At 30.0% G+C, this 20,117-nt stretch overlaps 1 protein-coding gene across 4 annotated transcripts in view; it reads right to left on the reverse strand.

The window, feature by feature from the left end:
* Positions 1-12,065: 12,065 nt before the first annotated feature.
* Positions 12,066-20,117, reverse strand: part of Orct (Organic cation transporter) — an 86,767-nt gene continuing 78,715 nt past the window's right edge. For all 4 annotated transcript variants that reach the window (XM_081768523.1, XM_081768539.1, XM_081768514.1 and 1 more), the window contains exon 12: positions 12,066-13,570. In XM_081768523.1, the coding sequence (XP_081624649.1) occupies positions 13,549-13,570 (22 nt within the window). In that variant the 3' untranslated portion in view covers positions 12,066-13,548. The remainder of the gene's footprint in view (positions 13,571-20,117) is intronic.

Consider the following 20,117-nt stretch of genomic DNA (forward strand, 5'->3'; position numbering starts at 1 on the left):
TAAAAAATAAAAAATAAAAAATAAAAAATGTGCCACAGACATAGATATGGTGCCCATAAAGGATACTTGTGTCCCCATACATCAAAAGGTTAAACGACTAATTATCATGTTACCAGTAAAAAATGCTCACACTTGGATAAATTTATAATTAAGTTTTTGCGCTAACTTGAGGGTGCTGAATCCACTGAAAATATCAGTAGATGAGGTCCTGAGAAAAATGACCTTAACGCTGGGATCTTTGAAGTACCACTTATGCCAGTGGTAACCATGCCCACACTTCGATACATTTCTAATAGCATTTTTTATACTAATTTGAGAACGATGAATACAATAAAACTATTTTTAAACATACACGTCCATAGGATGTTTAGAAAAGTGTTCTCAACTAGGATAAATAAATATCAACAGTACAAATGTGGGGCAATTTTCTCGTGTTAGAAAATAGTTCCATTGGATTCAGGATTCATAAATTAGTATAAAAAGCGCAATTAGAAATTTGTCGAAGCGTGGGCACCTTTTGCTAGCGGCATGATTGTTAGTACTTTATAACAATATTCAATATTTCAATATAGAGAATATTTGAATATAGAGAATATTCAATATTCTCTAAGGATTTGAATAATACGTTATACAGTTATGGTTTACCAGTAACACTATGGTCCAAGTCCAACATGAGGGAAGAGTAATAATGAAAGATTATACATTCAGAAGCAACCATTCATTGCACCACCACGTAGATAAACAACACAGTTACAAATACACACCAAAATAAAAATATTGAAATTGGAAATACAACAGTGTACTACTTAAAGAATAACACAAAAGAAAATGATAATAACTTCAATTACTTTGCTCTTTTATAAACAGAAGATATATCCAACTCGATATGGCACAAACATAAAATGTATATTGGAGAACAAAAGCACACATGGCTTAAAAACTTGAAAAAAAAAAAAAAAAAACTCTTAATAGTTGAGGATTTAATGGATTACAGAAATTGATTTGAATAGAAATAATTAAAATAATTTCTAGTTCATATGATATAGGTACATTACAAGCATATTAAAATTCTAGCAGAGACAAGAATACCCAACTATCCTATTAAAATACAGTTCTCAATAATATTGAAGCCATGACCTAATACGTTCTGCCAAATAAAGCTTCACTTTCAAGCATACGAATTGTGTCAAAATTTCAACTGAGTGTCAGTGTCTTCTTGGATACTAAATTTACACTGAATCGAAGGAGGAACATATAGAATTATATGAACATGATTAATATTATTATTTAAATAAACATTCATTTCTTAAATGCAACCTACCAGTCAGTATGGTTTAATTTCACTGAATTGGGAAAAATGATCCAGAATTCAATGATTGAAGAAGTTCTTAACTTTTATAACTGGGAGCGATTAGGTATTTTAAAAGTAAGTAAAAAAAATGCAACGGAAGTAATACTAAATAGGCTTTACCATAAAAGCTTAGGAATTATTACTTTGCAACTTCAATTAATAACAAAATTATTAAGTACCTAATTTCATATTTTTCAGTATTGATTAAATTTATGACAAGCAAATTAATAGTAATGTAAGAAAAATGGAGGCGTTGTAAATAAGAAGCCTAACATAATAAAGCTATACTTAAAATAAAAAAAAAAAAATTAAAAAAAAAAAAAACGAATTCTTAGTATTTTTATGTCTAAAGATTTAACAATATAACTACGTATTGAAAATGAACTTGAGATGAATTTGTTAAGGTTTCCATTTTGATTTTATGCATTTATATATTAAATAGAAAAAACATTTTTTTATACACTTTGCGTTTATTTATTTCATTTCCCCCTGTATTTCATTTCCTGTGCTGGAAACTTCTGGGGGAGAAATTCTTGAAGAAAATCGAGTTATTGGATTACATGTTTGCCTAGCTTATGTTCATTCTTGTATATAACGAATACATCTTTTCTGTATGCGCTGCAAAATCCTTAGATACTTATTTACAGGCCTGTGTACAAAAAGATTTTAATCTTCACTAACTAAAATATAGCAATTCTACGTTTACATCATAATGGGTCATAGTTGCCAGTTCTTCTTATGATTTTGCATACTGCTATTTTTTTTTCTTTCAAATATTGAAAAGAATTCTTGCAATGGTAAGGAAATTGTACTTATTAAATTTTAATTGTGATTTAAGCAGATTTATTGGTATTTCTCAGGTTTAAAATATAGTTCGAATTTTTATCAAAAGATCCCTGATCCAGATTCAATTCAGGCACCTTTGTCCTACTTACGTATGATTCTTACGTTGCGTTCTCTATTTGCGATGATGATTTGTAGAGTACTTTTAGATTTTTAATAGTGTACTTTAGTAATTTTCTCTTTAGTATTTTTTTGTTAAATAGCAGTAAACAAAATCACACCAGAAGCTGGCAACTACGACTCACAACAGTGTAAAGTTAGAATTGCTGTATTTTAGTTAGTGACAATCAAAATACTTTGTACATAGATCTGTAAATAAGCAAATATATTTTATGATAGTTTGTAAATAAGTGTCTAAGGATTTTGAAGCGCATAGGAAAAAGAAAATGAAATAAAATCTTTAAGTTTTACGTCCTACGATTATGCCGGTTAGGCTAAAGAAGACGGTGATGATGAGAGATGAGTGAAATGGTGTGGAATGAAGAAAGTGGGAGGAAACGGGAGAACCCGAGAAAACCCACGAGCACGGCGCGAGCTGGGATCGAACCAGGGACCCCAAGCATAGGAAAAAGAAATATACATCACATACACAGCTGAACATTAATTAGGCAAGCACACTATTTAATAACTCGATTTTCTTCGTTTCTTCGATTCGATGGATTTCTCTCTTAGAAGTTTCCAGCATAAGAATGAAATACAAGGGAAAATAAATAAACGCAAGGCATATTTTTAAAAAAACCTATTGAGATGGATCTATTAAAATATTATTGATTTCGTAGGCCCCTAACAATGGCACGGGCATTCGGTAGTTGGCCAGGGCCCGGTAGTTGAGAAACTCTGGTTTGAAGTTTTACATGCGACGGCTCACAATATTTAAAATACATAATTACATACATGTGACAATAGAAATCACAACAGATTGTACGAATATTGCACAACTTAATCGGAAAAATATGTAAAATGGTTTGTGGACAATCAAGTGTTGGCCCCTTAAATTCTCAACATTCAAAAAATAAACCAGTATATGACTATACATGTATTCATTTTTATTCTCCCAGTACAAGATGTCTGAAAAAGAACTTACAGTTTCTGACCAAATATTCTGTTTTGATACTCAAACAATTGCGTTTTGAACATAATCAAATCTTGATAATAGTCAAGTTGTAGTTTAGATTTTACCCACCACATATATACAATGACTAGGGTTCTCAACTATGGGTTGACCCATTCCAGGACAAATATCTGACGATAAGCCTGTGTATATCCATTTATCTGGGGTGTCTTACCAGATAAAATTGTAAAAAATCTTAAATTACCAGCTAGACAAATTTGTTTTATTCGTATTGATATATATTTATATTGTTATAACTCCCAGGTCTGTAATTTTCATTTTTACAACATGAGAGATTAACTTTTCTAAAAAATTAAATTTTACATCATCACAAATAGGGAAAATTACTTTGTTACGGCATATCCCACTCAAAAAAGTTCAAGGTTGTGCTTTCTGGGTTTAACAGAAAAAAATAATAAAATTTCGGACCTGCTAAAAATATCAAACCAACTCAAGCTTCTTTTTTTTTTCCTTTTTCCTTTTTTAAGAATGTCTTATTTTAAAAGGATTTTCAGTGCAAAGAAGAAAAGAAACTGCACAGTAAAGATAGGAACACCACATGTGTTTTTTTTCTTACAAGCACTGTTTCTGGGAATGTGCCGTATATTCATTATTCAATTTACGAAAAATTGAATTCCGGGAGTTTAACCGTCGCGGTGAACAAGAAAATTCCTCCTGAACAAGATGTAGAGTTCCTGGTTAATCCCGTCCAAACCGAAACAGTTGTGAACCCTAACACTGACGGCCTAGTAACTGTACACAGTCATAAAAATTATGCGGAAATTTAGGAGGTATAATGAAAGCAGATCATCAGAAAAATGTATAGAGAAAAAATCATTGTCTAGACACCGAACAGACATAATTTAATACTAACACATTTTTCTTTTGAAAGTCAATCTCCAATGCGCCAGAGAATAATAGAAACGATAATTCATTATAGACATGCTTATCTGGGTAATCTGAGATGAAAGTTCACTTTGATGTCTCTAAAACTGTAAATAGGGTACACACTGTATTATGCTAACAAATAATAAAACTTACGCTTTTCTGACTCTTAAGACTATGAAATAAAATGGCACTACGAACCTCGGCTTTTGCTTTTCGAATACCTCGGATATCACTTCGTCAAATAATTAGTAAAATATAAAAAGAGAAACAATTACTAATAACATTGTAAAATTTGAGCATATCTGTAATGTTCTATTGCATAAAAACACTCAACAACACTATTTCACAACGATAAAAGATCAACATATTATGAAAGTTTGGTATATTTCTATCGGTACGAAAGTTTGGTACTGGAATTTACTCGTCTGTAAAATCTCACCCTTTTATAATAGTTGACTAGATTTTAAAAATTTAAAGATGGTAACAATTACTGTATTTCATACATGGAAACCAAACAATAACATTTCATTAAAAAATTAATTTTAAAAATAATAATGACATAACACAACATATAATAAATTAGAACACAAAATTTAAAATTTAACAACCATACAAGAAACGTACAGAATTTTTCTGAACACGACTTCTTAAGCAACCTTTGAGTTTTCATAAGCAAGCATACATTTTACAGTAGTCTGTCATACATGTTCACTTTCTGCTTACGACTCACTTGTTTATATCATCACACAAAGTATCGGAAAAAATGAGAACACATCTCAACAGCAGACTTAATAGATTTGAGCTTAGTTTAAGTTGTACTAAGCCGGATTTGGAAGGGGGGAAGGGGTGCATTAAAGAAGCTAGCAGTGAAAATACCAACCCTTTCCGAAAATTTCTGCCATCATGGTTCCGTTTGTGGCTTAAAAGAAAGCAGAGCTTTGCAAAAGTAATAGTTTTATTTTCTAAAAGTTGAAGGAAAAGGATTCACCAAGCAAAACAATATAACATTTGCCAAGTAGGGAAGAAAACAGAACCCAAAAGGAGAGAACATTTTTCCCCGCATATCACTTGTGATCCTCTTTAAAATACTTTCCTCCGTTCTATGCAACAGTGTTGTCGCTGGTAAAGAATATTGTCACATGTCACTTTGAAGGGTTTCAGTGTGATTAGTTATTTTGGTAGTTATTGGTGCACTCCCCTCAGACAATCCTGGATCTGGCCCTGGTTGTAAGTATTTCTAATACAGAATTCCGTCATATCGTGCGAGATCAATATCACTCCTTTAACATCGCGAACTATGAAATTTAAATCTCAAAATTAAATAGATGAAACTCTAAACAAAAATACCAATAGAAATTTAATTCCTCACGGAAGTACGATCTTCCTTACCCATTATACAGATATTGGTCTTCCTAACGTCCTTAAAAAACACAAATGGAACATTTTATTTTAAACTGATTTGACAAAAATAAATAAATAAATAAACATTAAAAAATAACTTGTTTCTAAATACTCAATAGGTTATAGAGGAACAAACAAACAAACAAAAAAAAAAAAAAAAAAAACACTGCAAAAGTATTTTTAACAGTAGAATATACTATAACTTTTATATTTAATAACGATAAATATTGAATAACTAAATATTGGTGTTGTGTAACGCTCGTACATTTGAAGTTTACAGTATCAAAAAATGGTATAGAATATATTCATTACAATTAAAGAACAGTATACAATTAAACAGTATTTCACTTAGCTATTCATATATCCTAAATGCTACTTAATTTTAATTTTTTAATCATATATGATAAACAACATGACGCAGATTTCTAAAAAACACAATTTCGAAGACCCATTATATATATTTGCTTTTCAAGTTTTTAAGCTACAAAAAATGTTTTTGATATGTTGGGACTTAATGTGTTATACTTCGATTGTACATATGTAATACACACACATACACATAAACATAGACAAACTTCTTAATTTTATTGTATCATATATTATGCTCTGCATAAATTAATCCTTTGCTAGAATAAAATTTAATATAAGTTAATGAATCCTACTTAAACGTACTACTTTTGTGTTTTATTTCTACTCGAAGTCCAATTGTAGTTATGATCTTACCATTACACGTAATAATGAACTCTAAAGAAAAATGTTCATATTCTCTTGTTACAATATATCACAAATTCTGTGTTGGTATTTTCGTGTTTAAAGGCACTTTTGTTATTCAGTAGTTAAATTGGAGGATTACATGCTGCAAATATTCTATGAATACATTGTAAAAAAAAACATAGCGTAACTCCTTGCGACCCCAAAAGACGAAAATAACAAATATTTTCGTATGAATGAAACTGATCGTAGGACACCTTGCTTACCAAACTAACAGAAAGCTCTGGAAATGTTTTGAGGTTACGAACAACTATAAAGCAATAAGAGAAAAGACTCAATCATTTGGAGTTCATATTCATTTGTAAAAACTCCTCACAAATTAACTGCACAAAATTACAACGGCGAGTGTGACTAGTGAACACACTAATGCTGAAGCGAAAATTCGAGACTATTATTCTACAATTATTTAGCACTCTGTCTAATACACTTCCAAATTTGATCATTGAACGAACTGAGTTCGAAAATTCTGAAGGTAGTTTACTGTTTAGCCACGTTTAAAGGTGATTTACATACCGGTTAGGCAAATTACAAGATTGTGAAATTATAAGACTACGCTCCAACTTCATAAACAAACTATAAAAACAATGCTGTAATACTACATCCCACACAAACTATCACCCACGAAAGTTTTACACTTAAATTATGAACATAAATCTATAGGTATCGCTGTTTTTAACTGCTGGAAATTAACATTCAAAGCAATTTTCAAGACTTCTGACTGTGTTCAAAGATTTACTTTCTGCAAAGCACGATATTCCTTCTCACCAAACCTTACCTTGTAATTATATATATTGTTTCTTACTGTACAAAGTAGTATTTTTAGACAAAAATCCAATGCAGAAGTGAGTATTACAATAAACGTAGTAAATAATTCATATAAATGCCCACATTTTTGCTCTTCATTAAAGCTATAATAAATGGTATACACAGAGAGAGAACCAAAACATATTATAAATATCAACATTATATCCACATAACAACAAATCAAACGAATATAATCCATTATGCATCTTTGTTTGGTATATTGTTTCGCTTCAAATTTCATCTTTTTTTCTTCTCATTTACTGGTTGGCTGGATATTAACGTTCTACATTATTTCAGTTGACAAGACGAAATACACATATCTAAAATTATTTTCTAGCCACTATTCAATACAATTTTATAAGATATGAACTTAGACACTAGATTCGAAAATGTTAAACGAATTTCTCTCCAAAATATTTTATTCAAATGTCAAACAGTTGTCATCACTTATGGGTGTATTTTTTGAAGCGATCACACTATAATGGCAAAGCATGCAAAATGAATATGTATTTTAATATTTAAATATATTTTTGATTATAAAATTAATTAATAATTTTACATATCATGCCAAAAAAAAAGCATTATGAAAAGTACGCAAATACGCTGAATCTCTGAATTTAAAGTGCATTACAAAAGCAAAAGCAAAGAAATATAAAATAAAAATTTGATAGTAACTGAAAATAGAAAGAACTATACATATTTCAAGAATGAGTTTAGTAACTTTTATTCTAGTACTTCTGTTTTATAATTTTTATGTGGATTTTTTTAAAAATATATTTACGCATTTCTTCCTAGTCAAACCAAGCTAGGAATAAGTAGATCCACGATTCTTTTTGAAAATTTAGCACATAAGATTTATCAAATCTCCACCCTTAGACAAAATGATGCGTCTGGAGTCGTGTATGAAACATTTATATAACATTTCCTATCAGGTATAGCAAATTATGTATATCTGATTTATAATACTATGCTATCACTTCAAAGATCGATTATCACACTATAGAATTACTAAACAAATGAATATGAAGAAACAATGTTGGTTAAGTGTTATGGTTAATCACAAAATCCACAATTCTTTATATAGCATAAAATTTGTAGCATTCAAAATAGTTATTTGAATTTAGACATAACCTAGCTTAATCAATAGTGTCAGCGATAATAAAGTATCTTTCAAGCACATTAAAAAATACAAATGGCTATAAGAAATACAGGACGATGTATATATATATATATATATATATATATATATATATATATATATATATATATATATATATATATATATATATATAATTAATTAATTAATTAATTAAATAACCACGTAACGATGAACGAAATACGAGAAAAAAACTAAACAAATCACAGAATAAACTGTTTTTACAACGTTCAATATATAGATACATATACGAATCTCAAACATACAACATCGAATAAAAACGTTATACCTCAACATAATAGACTAAACGGCATGTATAAAAGTGTTCTTTGTAAAGCTACACTTGACTAACTCTGAATCACCATAAAAATTACTGATATAAAATTATTCTGATTTTACAATAATTACAATCGTACTTAAGTTGTATGAACTTAAAAAAAGTAAAATAATAAATCTATACTTATATATAATGAACAATTTCAAAGTATTACCATTTATCTATTGTACATACAGAACCTGTGCTAGCAAAAGTGCATACTCCCCAATTCATATTCTTACATCAATAATTCTGAAATCAATGTCAATTTTACTAGGGCTTTCAGTAAATACAAATAAAGTTACACACCTCCTCTACCCTTAAAATATGTAAAACTTCTTACATTTTTTCCAAAGTTATTAATAAAAAGAGCACTTAAAGATTGGAAGTAACTTTTGCTGATGACTATATTGGGTTCTTAACTCAAAAAACTCCTCAAAGAGGAATACAGATCTCTATATAGGGCCATTCAAATGAAATATACAGAATAGGGTTATTTTTAAAATAAATTGTATACTTCAAAACTATATTTTATTTGGACGGCGCATATATGGTTATTTTCATTGTTCAGAAAAAAACAAAAGTGACTTGCTAATATAGACGTGAAATTATTCCCTTACAGAAATTTACAATTTAGTTTGTACTAGAATCACTCAACGTTATACACAAACATTATCTCACTTCCTCTTTGCGTCTCAGAAATATGCAACAGAATATAAGTTTTCATTTAACATGTTATAGACGACCTTAATGACCTCCATACGTAGTCACGAATACCAAAAAAAATTTACGCTGAATATTAACATTCTTCTCTTTAAATGTACCACTACTAAAATATTTGTTAAAATGACACTTAAACAGTAAATCAATGAAAAAAAAAAAAAAAAACTGATTTAAATGCACTCGAAACACACAAAAGAACAGCTCAATGCGTTATTAGAAAGTTTCGCTTAACTTATTTCACTTCAGAGAAAAAGTAACTTCTCAGTTTCAGATCTCCCGTTTCATGCTAAACTCTTTAACAGATCCGTTCATCTCGAGAATATTTCTCTCGCCTTGTGCTTTAACTGAAACCTTTTCTTCGAAGAATTTTACTAGGGCACAAAGTATTGTCACAACAGTGCAATTTTTACGAAAAATAAAGTGCATTAATTTACCGTCATGTAAGTCTTCTTAGTAAAGAGTAAATCGTTTAATTAAAGGAAATCTATTAAAACAAACCATTTAATTAAATAAAACCCATTAAGATTAGTATTACCTTGGAAATACTTAATTTACTAGATCACATATGTCCAAGTTTTATGGTTATTACGAAATACTATAACATTTAAAAAATGGTAGATATTTCTCTATTATTAACTGGCCGATACAACCATAAAGGATACGAAAAAAAGAATATAATTTATAGGAACTCTATACAAGTATACATTTGCTTAATAACTTACAATAGGAATTAATTTTAAAAAATGCACTAATTTGATCTTTATAAAGAAATCGTGTAAACCACACAGTGTACTACAATCCTTACGGTAGTTTCGGTCAATAGTCGCAACGCTTAACTTGAACAAAAGAACAGCAATCACGAGTGTATAATCAGGAATAATAATAATAAAACTATATGGGAAACACGGAGCAACAGCGCAATATCACCACACCATACAGTAATATGAAATAACTTTGTTCAGTCCTTCATGTCTTACTTTTAGGAAATGTATCTAAGGCTATACAAAGAAATAGGATTCTCTAGCAATAACTCAGTTTTGTCACTACTGATTTTGCAGACTATAATTCTGGAGCATTCTGGCTCACTTTAAGCATTGCGTGCAGATCAGCAATATTATACTGTGGACGCTGAACTATTATCATAAACCGAAATACACATACCATTCTAAAGACGAATTTAGGTACTTCAAACAGTTTACACATTAAAAAGATAATTCTTTGTAGTTAATGTTAAAACTAAAAAAGAAATTTAAAAACATTTATATTTCCAAGGTCAACTTCTTTTTGTCATAGTTTTCTGTTTATAAATGGCTAAACAAACGACTATTTTTATTTAAATTTCATCATAGAAACAATAATATTTTGTTGAAGATGTCTCTGAATTTTTCGCGTGCTCTAGAGGCTGAAGTAATGTTAAAACATTCTGACATCAGCCATAATCACGTGTACAAGTGAATTCATAGCTGGGTCTCAATACGAGATCGGAATTTATATTCTGTATGACGCTGCAGTTCCAAAGCAACCGTAACAACAGAGATAATGATAGTTGAGATGGACTGCCTAGTGCATTTCCTTGCTCTGATGCGTTATTTTTATTCGTAATTTGTATTCTTTTCGAGATTTCATCTTGATGTTCTTATATAATAAAACATATTACACAGAATTTAATGACTTTCTAAGAGAAGAAAGTTTATATCGAGGAATGGCAAACATTAATGTGATTCGTACATTTCATTAAGATTTTACGTATAATTCTACCATATAAGTAGTAACTTTCTCCAAAGACACTTACAGGAAGTTTTTCTTTACCAACTAATCAAATGATGAGTGATTCGCACTTTGTGCTGTTATTTAAACTGTATTCCCAGTTCATTGTATAAGTATGCCTCTTAAGTTTACAAAAAATCAAATACAGTTTAACTAAAAACAATTACTCTAAAAGAAAGTTCAAATTTTACATTTACTCTTTTTTTTTTTTTTTTTTTCAAATGGAAAAGAAAAATGAAGAAAAGTTAATTTTTACTTCATTTGTACATTTCCATAAATTTAACTTAATCAGGAAACAGGTGAACTGATATATATTTCAGAATTGTAGGAATGTGTAACAGGCTAGGTGTTAAAAATGTAAGTTAAAATGACGCATGTCTATGGAAACACGATTAACAGCAAGCAACGATTTAACAATCGACATCGTGACTATAGAAAGATGAAATAATGTAATGGGATACGGTGAGGTTGTTTAATATCCGTCGCCAATAAATACATAATCGTTGATGGAAGCAGTAACCACACATCAGAATTAGTAATATTAAAGTACTAGTGAGTTCGCATATTCATATTTTCCTTAAGCTGTCACAATTAACGTGAGAGTTTGTTCTTTTAATTGCTCTGATCAGCTGATGACATAAAACTAGGAAGAGATGAGTGTTGAGGTACTTGTATCATCTAAACTTCCCATTATTATAATATGGCCAATGTTTGCTAAGCGTACCTGGTCCCACAAACAAATAACTGAAATTCATCATTCCAAGGGAACTCCTATTTAAGTGCTACAATTTAAAATAAAATTTGTAGTAGGCCTCTTAAATCATATCATGTAGTAAGGTCTTCACATGGGTTGCTTCCACATCAGTGGAAATTTTTCAATTTATATAAATTGATGTATTAATACGAAGCAATGTACTTTTGAATAAATAAATAAATAAATAAATAAAACCTACGTTTATCCTAAATGTGATAAGCGCACATTAATTAGTATTTGTTATATATTTGTTATAATTATCTTACAGGTATTTTAGTCTTGAAGCTCCTCTCCACTTGGTCTTCTACACTCATTCGACGCGATCTATAAAACCAATGCCAATTCTGTGTAGCCAAATCACATTGTTATACGTATTAGTAATTTTGCAATTTTCGTAAATGACCTGAATTTATCATATAATACAATACAGATTGTTACTAATGTATGTATCACATAGTGTATGTATTTACAACAAAATCTGTACTCAGAAGAAATCTCAAAGTAATAAAGGTATAGGATAACAGGAATTAACCAGTATTTGTTTATGAAAATAAATAAGTATTGGAAATTATTCCAGCCTTCTAGAAAGTGTTGGTATACATTTTATCTTCCAAAATGTGTTCCAGGTGTACTATTAGTAAATATGCTACAGCCTAATAAAAAAACGTAAATCTGCAAACTGACACACTATTACCTTATTATCAATTCTGCTTATGTATAATCGCTGATCACTACTATATCGGTATCGACTGCAAATGCCGCTCATAGTTTCCCATTGCAATATTTCTACACTCACAATGTTAACTGCCTAAATGTTGCTTACTATTAATCGGTCTGACTGCTACTCAGTGCACATTCCAACTATATTCACTATGAATTACTGAACACTTATACACAGTCATGATCAACTATACACATATGTCATTTTAAATAACATTTTTTACACCAACAATTTTACATTCCTACAAGAACAAATATCCTTCTAAATACTAGGATTCTAAATATTTTTCTCTTTATTTTCGTAAGATATTGGACTCCAAACAGTCCATTTACTGGTTTTCTATTATGTGTCACTTAGCATGCACGTATTTCGAAAAGAATTCAATTGACAATAAGGGGATTTTCTGTTACATCGCCTTTGGAAACTAGATCATCTTAATCTAATAGAACCAAAAAATCACAATCTTCATACTATTTCTTACCGGTCTACTATAGTATATAAATGCACATTCATTCAACTATACTCGAAACCAAAAATACCTATCACTTTTCACTAGAGCTTAAATAAATCTATTAGATAATCAGTATTATAGATTTGTATAAAAACTCTTTTCTAAAAGATATTAAAATACAAAAGTAATAATGCTACATAATCATGTTATGTAAATTTATCACACAGTTTTTATCACAACTGCTTACAAATTCACTCTTTCTAATTAATAAAATTCTACTTTTTTTTGTGATGTACATGAGTATTCATCCATAATTAAGAAAAGACATTAATCAAACTTTATTCTTATTATCATAAAACAGTATGCCCTTTAATTCCCAAACAAAATTTACTGCCCTTAGCGTTAGAAAAGCCACCATAATGACTAAGCATCTGAAGAATACATTTGGTTTCTTCCCACCACTTCAATAACATCACTACTAAAGCTGTATGTCAATTGCTTGTAGCCTCCAACCTGGAAGAGACAATAATAAGTATCATTGTAATGAATTAATCATGTAACAACTAGAACGCACCCTTTTCCTTCAAATATTACAATACTCAAGGATTTTACGTTAACATAATAATAATAATAATAATAATAATAATAATAATAATAATAATAATAATAATAATAATAATAATAATAATAATAATAATAATAATAATAATAATAAAAATATTATTATTATTATTATTATTATTATTATTATTATTATTATTATTATTATTATTATTATTATTATTATTATTATTATTATTATTATTATTATTATCGCTTCTCGGCCTTTGGCCCCGTGGTTGCTCATTTCTTTTAAGGTCTTTTCCTTTTTTCTGGCCAATTACCATCAATGAGTAACTGTCCCTTCCTCCACGAGGTGGGGCTGGAAACACCGTGAGCAGTAAGTCGAGGTGCATTAGTATCTTGCACCAGGGCTCTATGATGGCTAAGCAGGGACCTTTCCATCTTCTCTGTTCCTAAGCTTCACAATAGGTTGGGTCGTGAGGTCTTCAGTGATTTTAGATCCTCTGGCAGGTCGAGAAGCTGATTTCTTTTTTTTAAACTTGTGAACAGATTCCTTTTTGGCCGTTTGGAGTCTTTTGTACGTCTGTGTGCGCGTTCGTTTTTTTTTTTATTTTTTTCTCTTTTAATTTTTTTTAGTGTTATTATGTTTATATTAAATGGCACCTCTAGCAGATGATTGTCCACAATGTAATCAATGTATATATGGAAAGCAGAAAACTGTTAAATGTAATACTTGTCAGAGAAAATGTCACTCAGCTTGCTTTGAACAAATTAGTAAAAAGGAACATATCCAATTAAGTGAATTTAAATGTAATGCTTGTGTTCAAAAAGATAATTTTTTTGTTTGTGGTAGTTCAACTAGTGCTAGGCAACTACGTGTCTCTGAAAATGAAAAGAGACAAGATGACCAGTTATCTTGTTGTAAGGGTTCTTCTATGGACTTTGAAATGATATCAAAATTACTTGAATTTAGTGTAAACAAGATCAAGAGTGAACTTTTACATGAACTATTTGAACTTAAAAATGAAACTGTAAGTCTGAGGAAAGAAAACTCTTTGTTGAGAAGTTTGTTAATTGGGGAACAAGTCTACACCCGTAAGATCTCAACTTCTAACCAGGACTTTGAATAAGACTTTACACCGACTCCAAACATCAATGATCAAAATCATTTCCCACATTTAATGGATAATAGTGAAACTGGAAAAGATGAGCAAATATCCTCTAAATCCACACCTTCACTCTGGTCTCAAGTAATATCCAAAAATAATAAACCATTTCAAGCTCTGAGAGCTAACAATTTGCCGATTTCAGATTCTCGGAGAGAACCAAGGAAACTCACCGTTGGCTGTGGCTCAGGTAATTCAAACCTGGTATCTAAATCAAGAAGAAAAGCACTGTTTGTAACAAGACTTAACCCGTTAGTTACTAGTGAAGAAGTTGAAGGAATTGTTAAGGAACTCAATGTGAAAGAAGTGGTTTGTACCAGATTGAAGACTAAACATAATTCTTATTCTTCCTTTCATATAGAGGTGAATGAATTAGACTTTTCCCGAATTAATGATCCTAAAGTGTGGCCTACAGGTGTTCTCATAGGTCCTTTCTATGGTAGATTGCTGAATTATGGCGAAGTTACTAATCATAATTCTCCTACTAAGCATGATGAATCTAAACCTTAAAATTTGGTATCAAAATGTCCGTGGACTTAGAACTAAAAGTAGTGATTTTTTCTCTTCAATTTCTGATTGTGAATATAATTGCAGTAACAGAAACATGGTTATCCGATATTCATAGAGACTACGATTATTTCCCAGATACCTATACATGTTTTAGAGCCGACAGATTATATAGTGAAGAGTCATGTCAAAGAGGTGGTGGATCTTTGATAGCAATAAAGAAAAACTTTATGGTGAATCGCAGGCCTGATCTTGAACTTATAAGTGAATGTGTGTGGATTGAATTAAAATGTAATACTGGAAAGAATCTCTTAATATCGTGTGTTTATTTTCAACCAACTTTTTCCCCTGTGAATTTTGAAAATTATTTGAACCATATTTCTAGTAGGTTAAATCCTTTGGAAAATGATATATTGATTCTTGGAGATTTCAATATATCCAAAGTTGATTGGTTAAATAATGAACAGCTTCCAGGAATACATTATTACTCCAAATTGAAGTTTCAGCAATTGTCTGTTTTTTTGGAAAATACTAACCTGTGTGTTGAACCTTCAGTTTCTGCTCTTGATCTTGTTATCACAAATGCTACTTCTATGTCAAGAAAAACCAATCAGTGCATGGTCTATCCTGACATTTTTCATTATCCGATTGAAATCATTGTGTTTTTACCTAAAGGTTGTAAAATAAATAAGTTTTCTGAACGTTTTCAATTTGTTAGAGGTGATTATTATGCATTATATCAACAACTGGCCAATATAGATTGGTATAATATCTTGTTAAAACCAGATATAAATGAAGCTGTTGTCAATTTTGAAAAAGCAGTTGTATTAGCTATGGAAACAAATATTCCGAAATCTAGGCCAAGAATATCTAAATATCCGTGTTGGTACTCCAAAAAATCTGTTTCTTTATTAAAAGTAAAGAATTTAGCTCATAAAAAGTATAAAAATACATTAAAACACGAAGACTATTTATTATTTGCTAACTGCCGCAAGGCCTTTAAGACTCAGTTAAAAGATGACAAACGTATTCACTATATTAAAATGGAAAATCAATTAAAAAGTAATCCTGAGAAATTTTGGAGATATGTATCTAAGGGTAATAACAAGACTGCAACTGGAATAGTAGTAAATGATTCTCTGGTTACCGACTGCGAGTCGTTGGCAAATTTGTTTGCAGAGTATTTCGCATCAGTCTACCAGACATTTTCAAATATTAGCAATACAAATAATTATTTAACATCATCAGAAACTTTTTGTGAAACGAAAATACATCCTATTACAACTAGAAATGTAAGAGATGCTATTAAATCCTTAAAGACTAAATCTGCGTCAGGTATAGATGGAATACCTGTTTTTATAATAAAAGGTGTAGCTGAGGTAATCTCACCAGTGTTAGCATCTTTGTTTAATTGGAGTTTAAATGAAAACATTTATCCTGAAGCCTGGAAAATTGTAGCCGTAACACCAATACCTAAGACTAAAGGTGACAAAATTAACGATTATAGACCAATATCTATAATGAATGTTATTCCTAAAATTTTTGAAAAAATAATGTACAACTACTTGTATAATGCTGTACGTGATCAGTTGGATGTAAATCAACATGGGTTTATAAATGGTAAATCAGTTACTACAAATTTGGCATGCTTTGTACATAGTTTGTTTTCTGTTATTCGATCGGGTGGTCAGACAGATGTTATTTACTTTGATTTTGCCAAAGCTTTTGACAAATTACCTCATCACTTATTGATAAGTAAGTTGTATAAGTACAAATTATCGAATCAAATAATAAAGTGGCTAGATTCGTACTTAAACAATAGGAAATTCAAAGTAAGGTATAATGGCTATATGTCTTCTATTCATAATATAACATCTGGTGTGCCTCAAGGCTCTAATCTTGATCCGTTGCTGTTTTTGTTGTATGTAAATGATCTACCTGAGAAGTTAAATTGTAGATATTTGATGTATGCCGATGACATAAAATTTTTTAAAGAAATTAAAACCTTTCAAGATCAAGTATCCTTACAAGATAATATTGAATTAGTGGTCAAGTGGTCTGAAACCAATTTTTTGCCTTTGAATTTTACCAAAACTAAAGGCATAATTTTCTCAAGGAAAACTGATCTTCTTTTGTATAATTATACAGTCGGTAAACAGAGAATCGATTTTGGAGCCTATGTCAAGGATTTAGGAATAATTTTTGGATAACAAGTTATTATTCAATAAGCACTTATAGGTAATAACTTCTAAGGCTAGGAAGAACTTAGCTATGTTAAAATGTCTATGTCGTAATTTTTCGAGTGTCAACACCTGTAAGACTCTGTACATTTGCAATGTGCGATCCCATCTGGAATACTGCACTGTTATTTGGAATTGTGAAACTAAGTATTTTGTAAATGCTATAGAATCTGTTCAAAACAATTTTTTGGCTTGGTTACGATGGAAGTTTAAAAACTTCAAAGATAAGAGTTTGTCTTGCATATCTAAAGAGCTTTATTTGTTACCTCTAACTGATAGGCGGTGTATTTTTGATTTAAGTTTTTTTCATAATATTCTTCAAGGTGTCTTTTCTATTGATGGTCTCTGGTCCATAAGAATTCCATATCGCAATGTTAGAAATTTTGTACCCTTTGTTTCGAATGTTCCTACCCTGAAGAGTTCAATTTATAAAACTATAGATACAGCCAATAAGTACTACTATGCTATAGATATCTTTCAAAGTAATTTTATTAAAATTCGTTCACAATTAATTAAAATTCTAAAGGACAAATAATTTTTTTTTTTAACTTGTAAGGTGCCATTTGAATTTTTTTTTTTTTAATTTGAAAATTTAATTTTTTTAGGTTGTTTTCTTGTTCTCTCTTTTAACTTTCTTTCTCTTTTCCTATCATCTTTTTCTTTTATCTTTGCTTTTTTTGATATTACACTTCTTTTTATTATTATTATTGTCTCGGTTATGAGTTTCACATGCCATATGCTTATTTTGTATTCTTTGGTAAATTTATCTTATTTTTATTTCTGTCTTTGTATGAGTGTACTTTAATTAAGGTGTCAATTGATTTGAAAATCATGCTTATATTATTTTATGATTTTCATGTATGTTCATTTGTAACTTTGATTATATGTATGTTCCTTTTAATATGTTATATACTTTTTTTCCTACTGTATACTCATATCAATATGTTATTTTAGTCTCATGACAGGGTGTACTTGTTTGAGATGTACTTAAGATGATATTTCTGCTTATTTGTTTTCTCATTATGCTTTTCATTGTAATTATATCTGTAATACCCATTGCATGTATTTTTTGCATGTTTCAATTTATGTTATTTAAATGTAAGCGCCCTATATTTGTATAATCCTTCCTGGGGGCACTTTGTGGCTGTAGCTGTTTGTCCCTAATAAACATTTAAACATTATTATTATTATTATTATTATTATTATTATTATTTTGCGCAGCAGGTCAAACTAAATTACTTGATCTTTTCTTAAATGCTTATACTTTATTCTTTTTTCAATAAAAATATAGTTTATAGCACACCATAACACTACTATAAATAACCACAAAAGTAAATCTAAAATCTTATAAGCCATTTATTTACACTTATTATGTAGTTTTTATCATATAGGATTGCATATCAGGTTTAAAATCGTACAATGTTAAGCACAAATTTAGAGTAGGATGGCGACAAATATTACGGAATGCTGACTTTTCCCCGTTTTCCAGAACATTTTTTGAAATTTTCTCTGATATGTAATTAGCCACATAGGCTTTCCCATGTTCATGGAAAAATCCCATGAATGGTTTGGATTTGGAAAAATAAGACCAAAAGAACATGACAATATGATGCGTAAGTAATACATTTTTTCCCTAATCAACTAAAGCAATGAATAATATAAGAACAAATATAACGTATTTTATTATGCAATTACAGAACACTTACGAAATAGAAATTTCTGTATAAAGCAAGGAATTAAACATCTTCCCTGAAACTTGAATTTCTAACGTTAGTCACATGCAAGTTTCGTCACATATGAAAGGAAAAAGTCACAGTTAAGATATTCACTGAAAAAGGCTGGATGTATATACATAAAACTAAGTGTTCTATATTAACGACATATGTTTAGAAAAAAATCAATAGTATTATGTAATTAATTTCACTTCTCCAAACGTTTTATTTTCTCATCAATATTGCGCATATCTTTCATTATTTTAGTCTTTTTAGTTTTAAGCGCGTTCAGAATGATCTTTATTTCTCTGTCTTCAGCTTCTTTTTCTTTCTTTTCCTCTTCTTCTCATCATTGATTTGTCTTCTGCAAAACGAGTACGAGCATTTTGTGGATGTATCTTGGATTTCCTTATGGATACTTTCCAAGGTCACCAGAAGCTACTCTATCGCACGGAAGTCTGCATGCAACTATTTTTTTTTTTTAAATTATTATTATTAATTTTTATGAGAGAAATCAAGACCAAGATCATCTGTTACATCATTGCACTCTGAAGTATCCAATTTAGCCAAAAGTCATCCAAATGTTGACCAGCTTTAGAATACTGACTCATAATGGTCGACTCGAACAAGACTCTTTGAACTGACTCATAATCCTATCTGACCTGTTGCCATCTAATAAAATTATTTTCAACTAATTCAGCTAAAAGGGACTAAATGCGATTCACTCCAACATCAGATCCCGTAGAAACATTAAAATTCAAACAGTTTGAAATCTAGAAAGAAAAGGTTCTCTTTCTAGACCAGATGCCTTAAAGATGTAAGTTTAGGAATAAGTATTTTATTTTACTCCAAACATACCTGACACGAACTA

This window comes from Thermobia domestica, chromosome 1, assembly GCF_964235325.1.
Source record: "Thermobia domestica chromosome 1, izTheDome1.hap1.1, whole genome shotgun sequence".
In the NCBI taxonomy this organism is placed as follows: Eukaryota; Metazoa; Arthropoda; class Insecta; order Zygentoma; family Lepismatidae; genus Thermobia; species Thermobia domestica.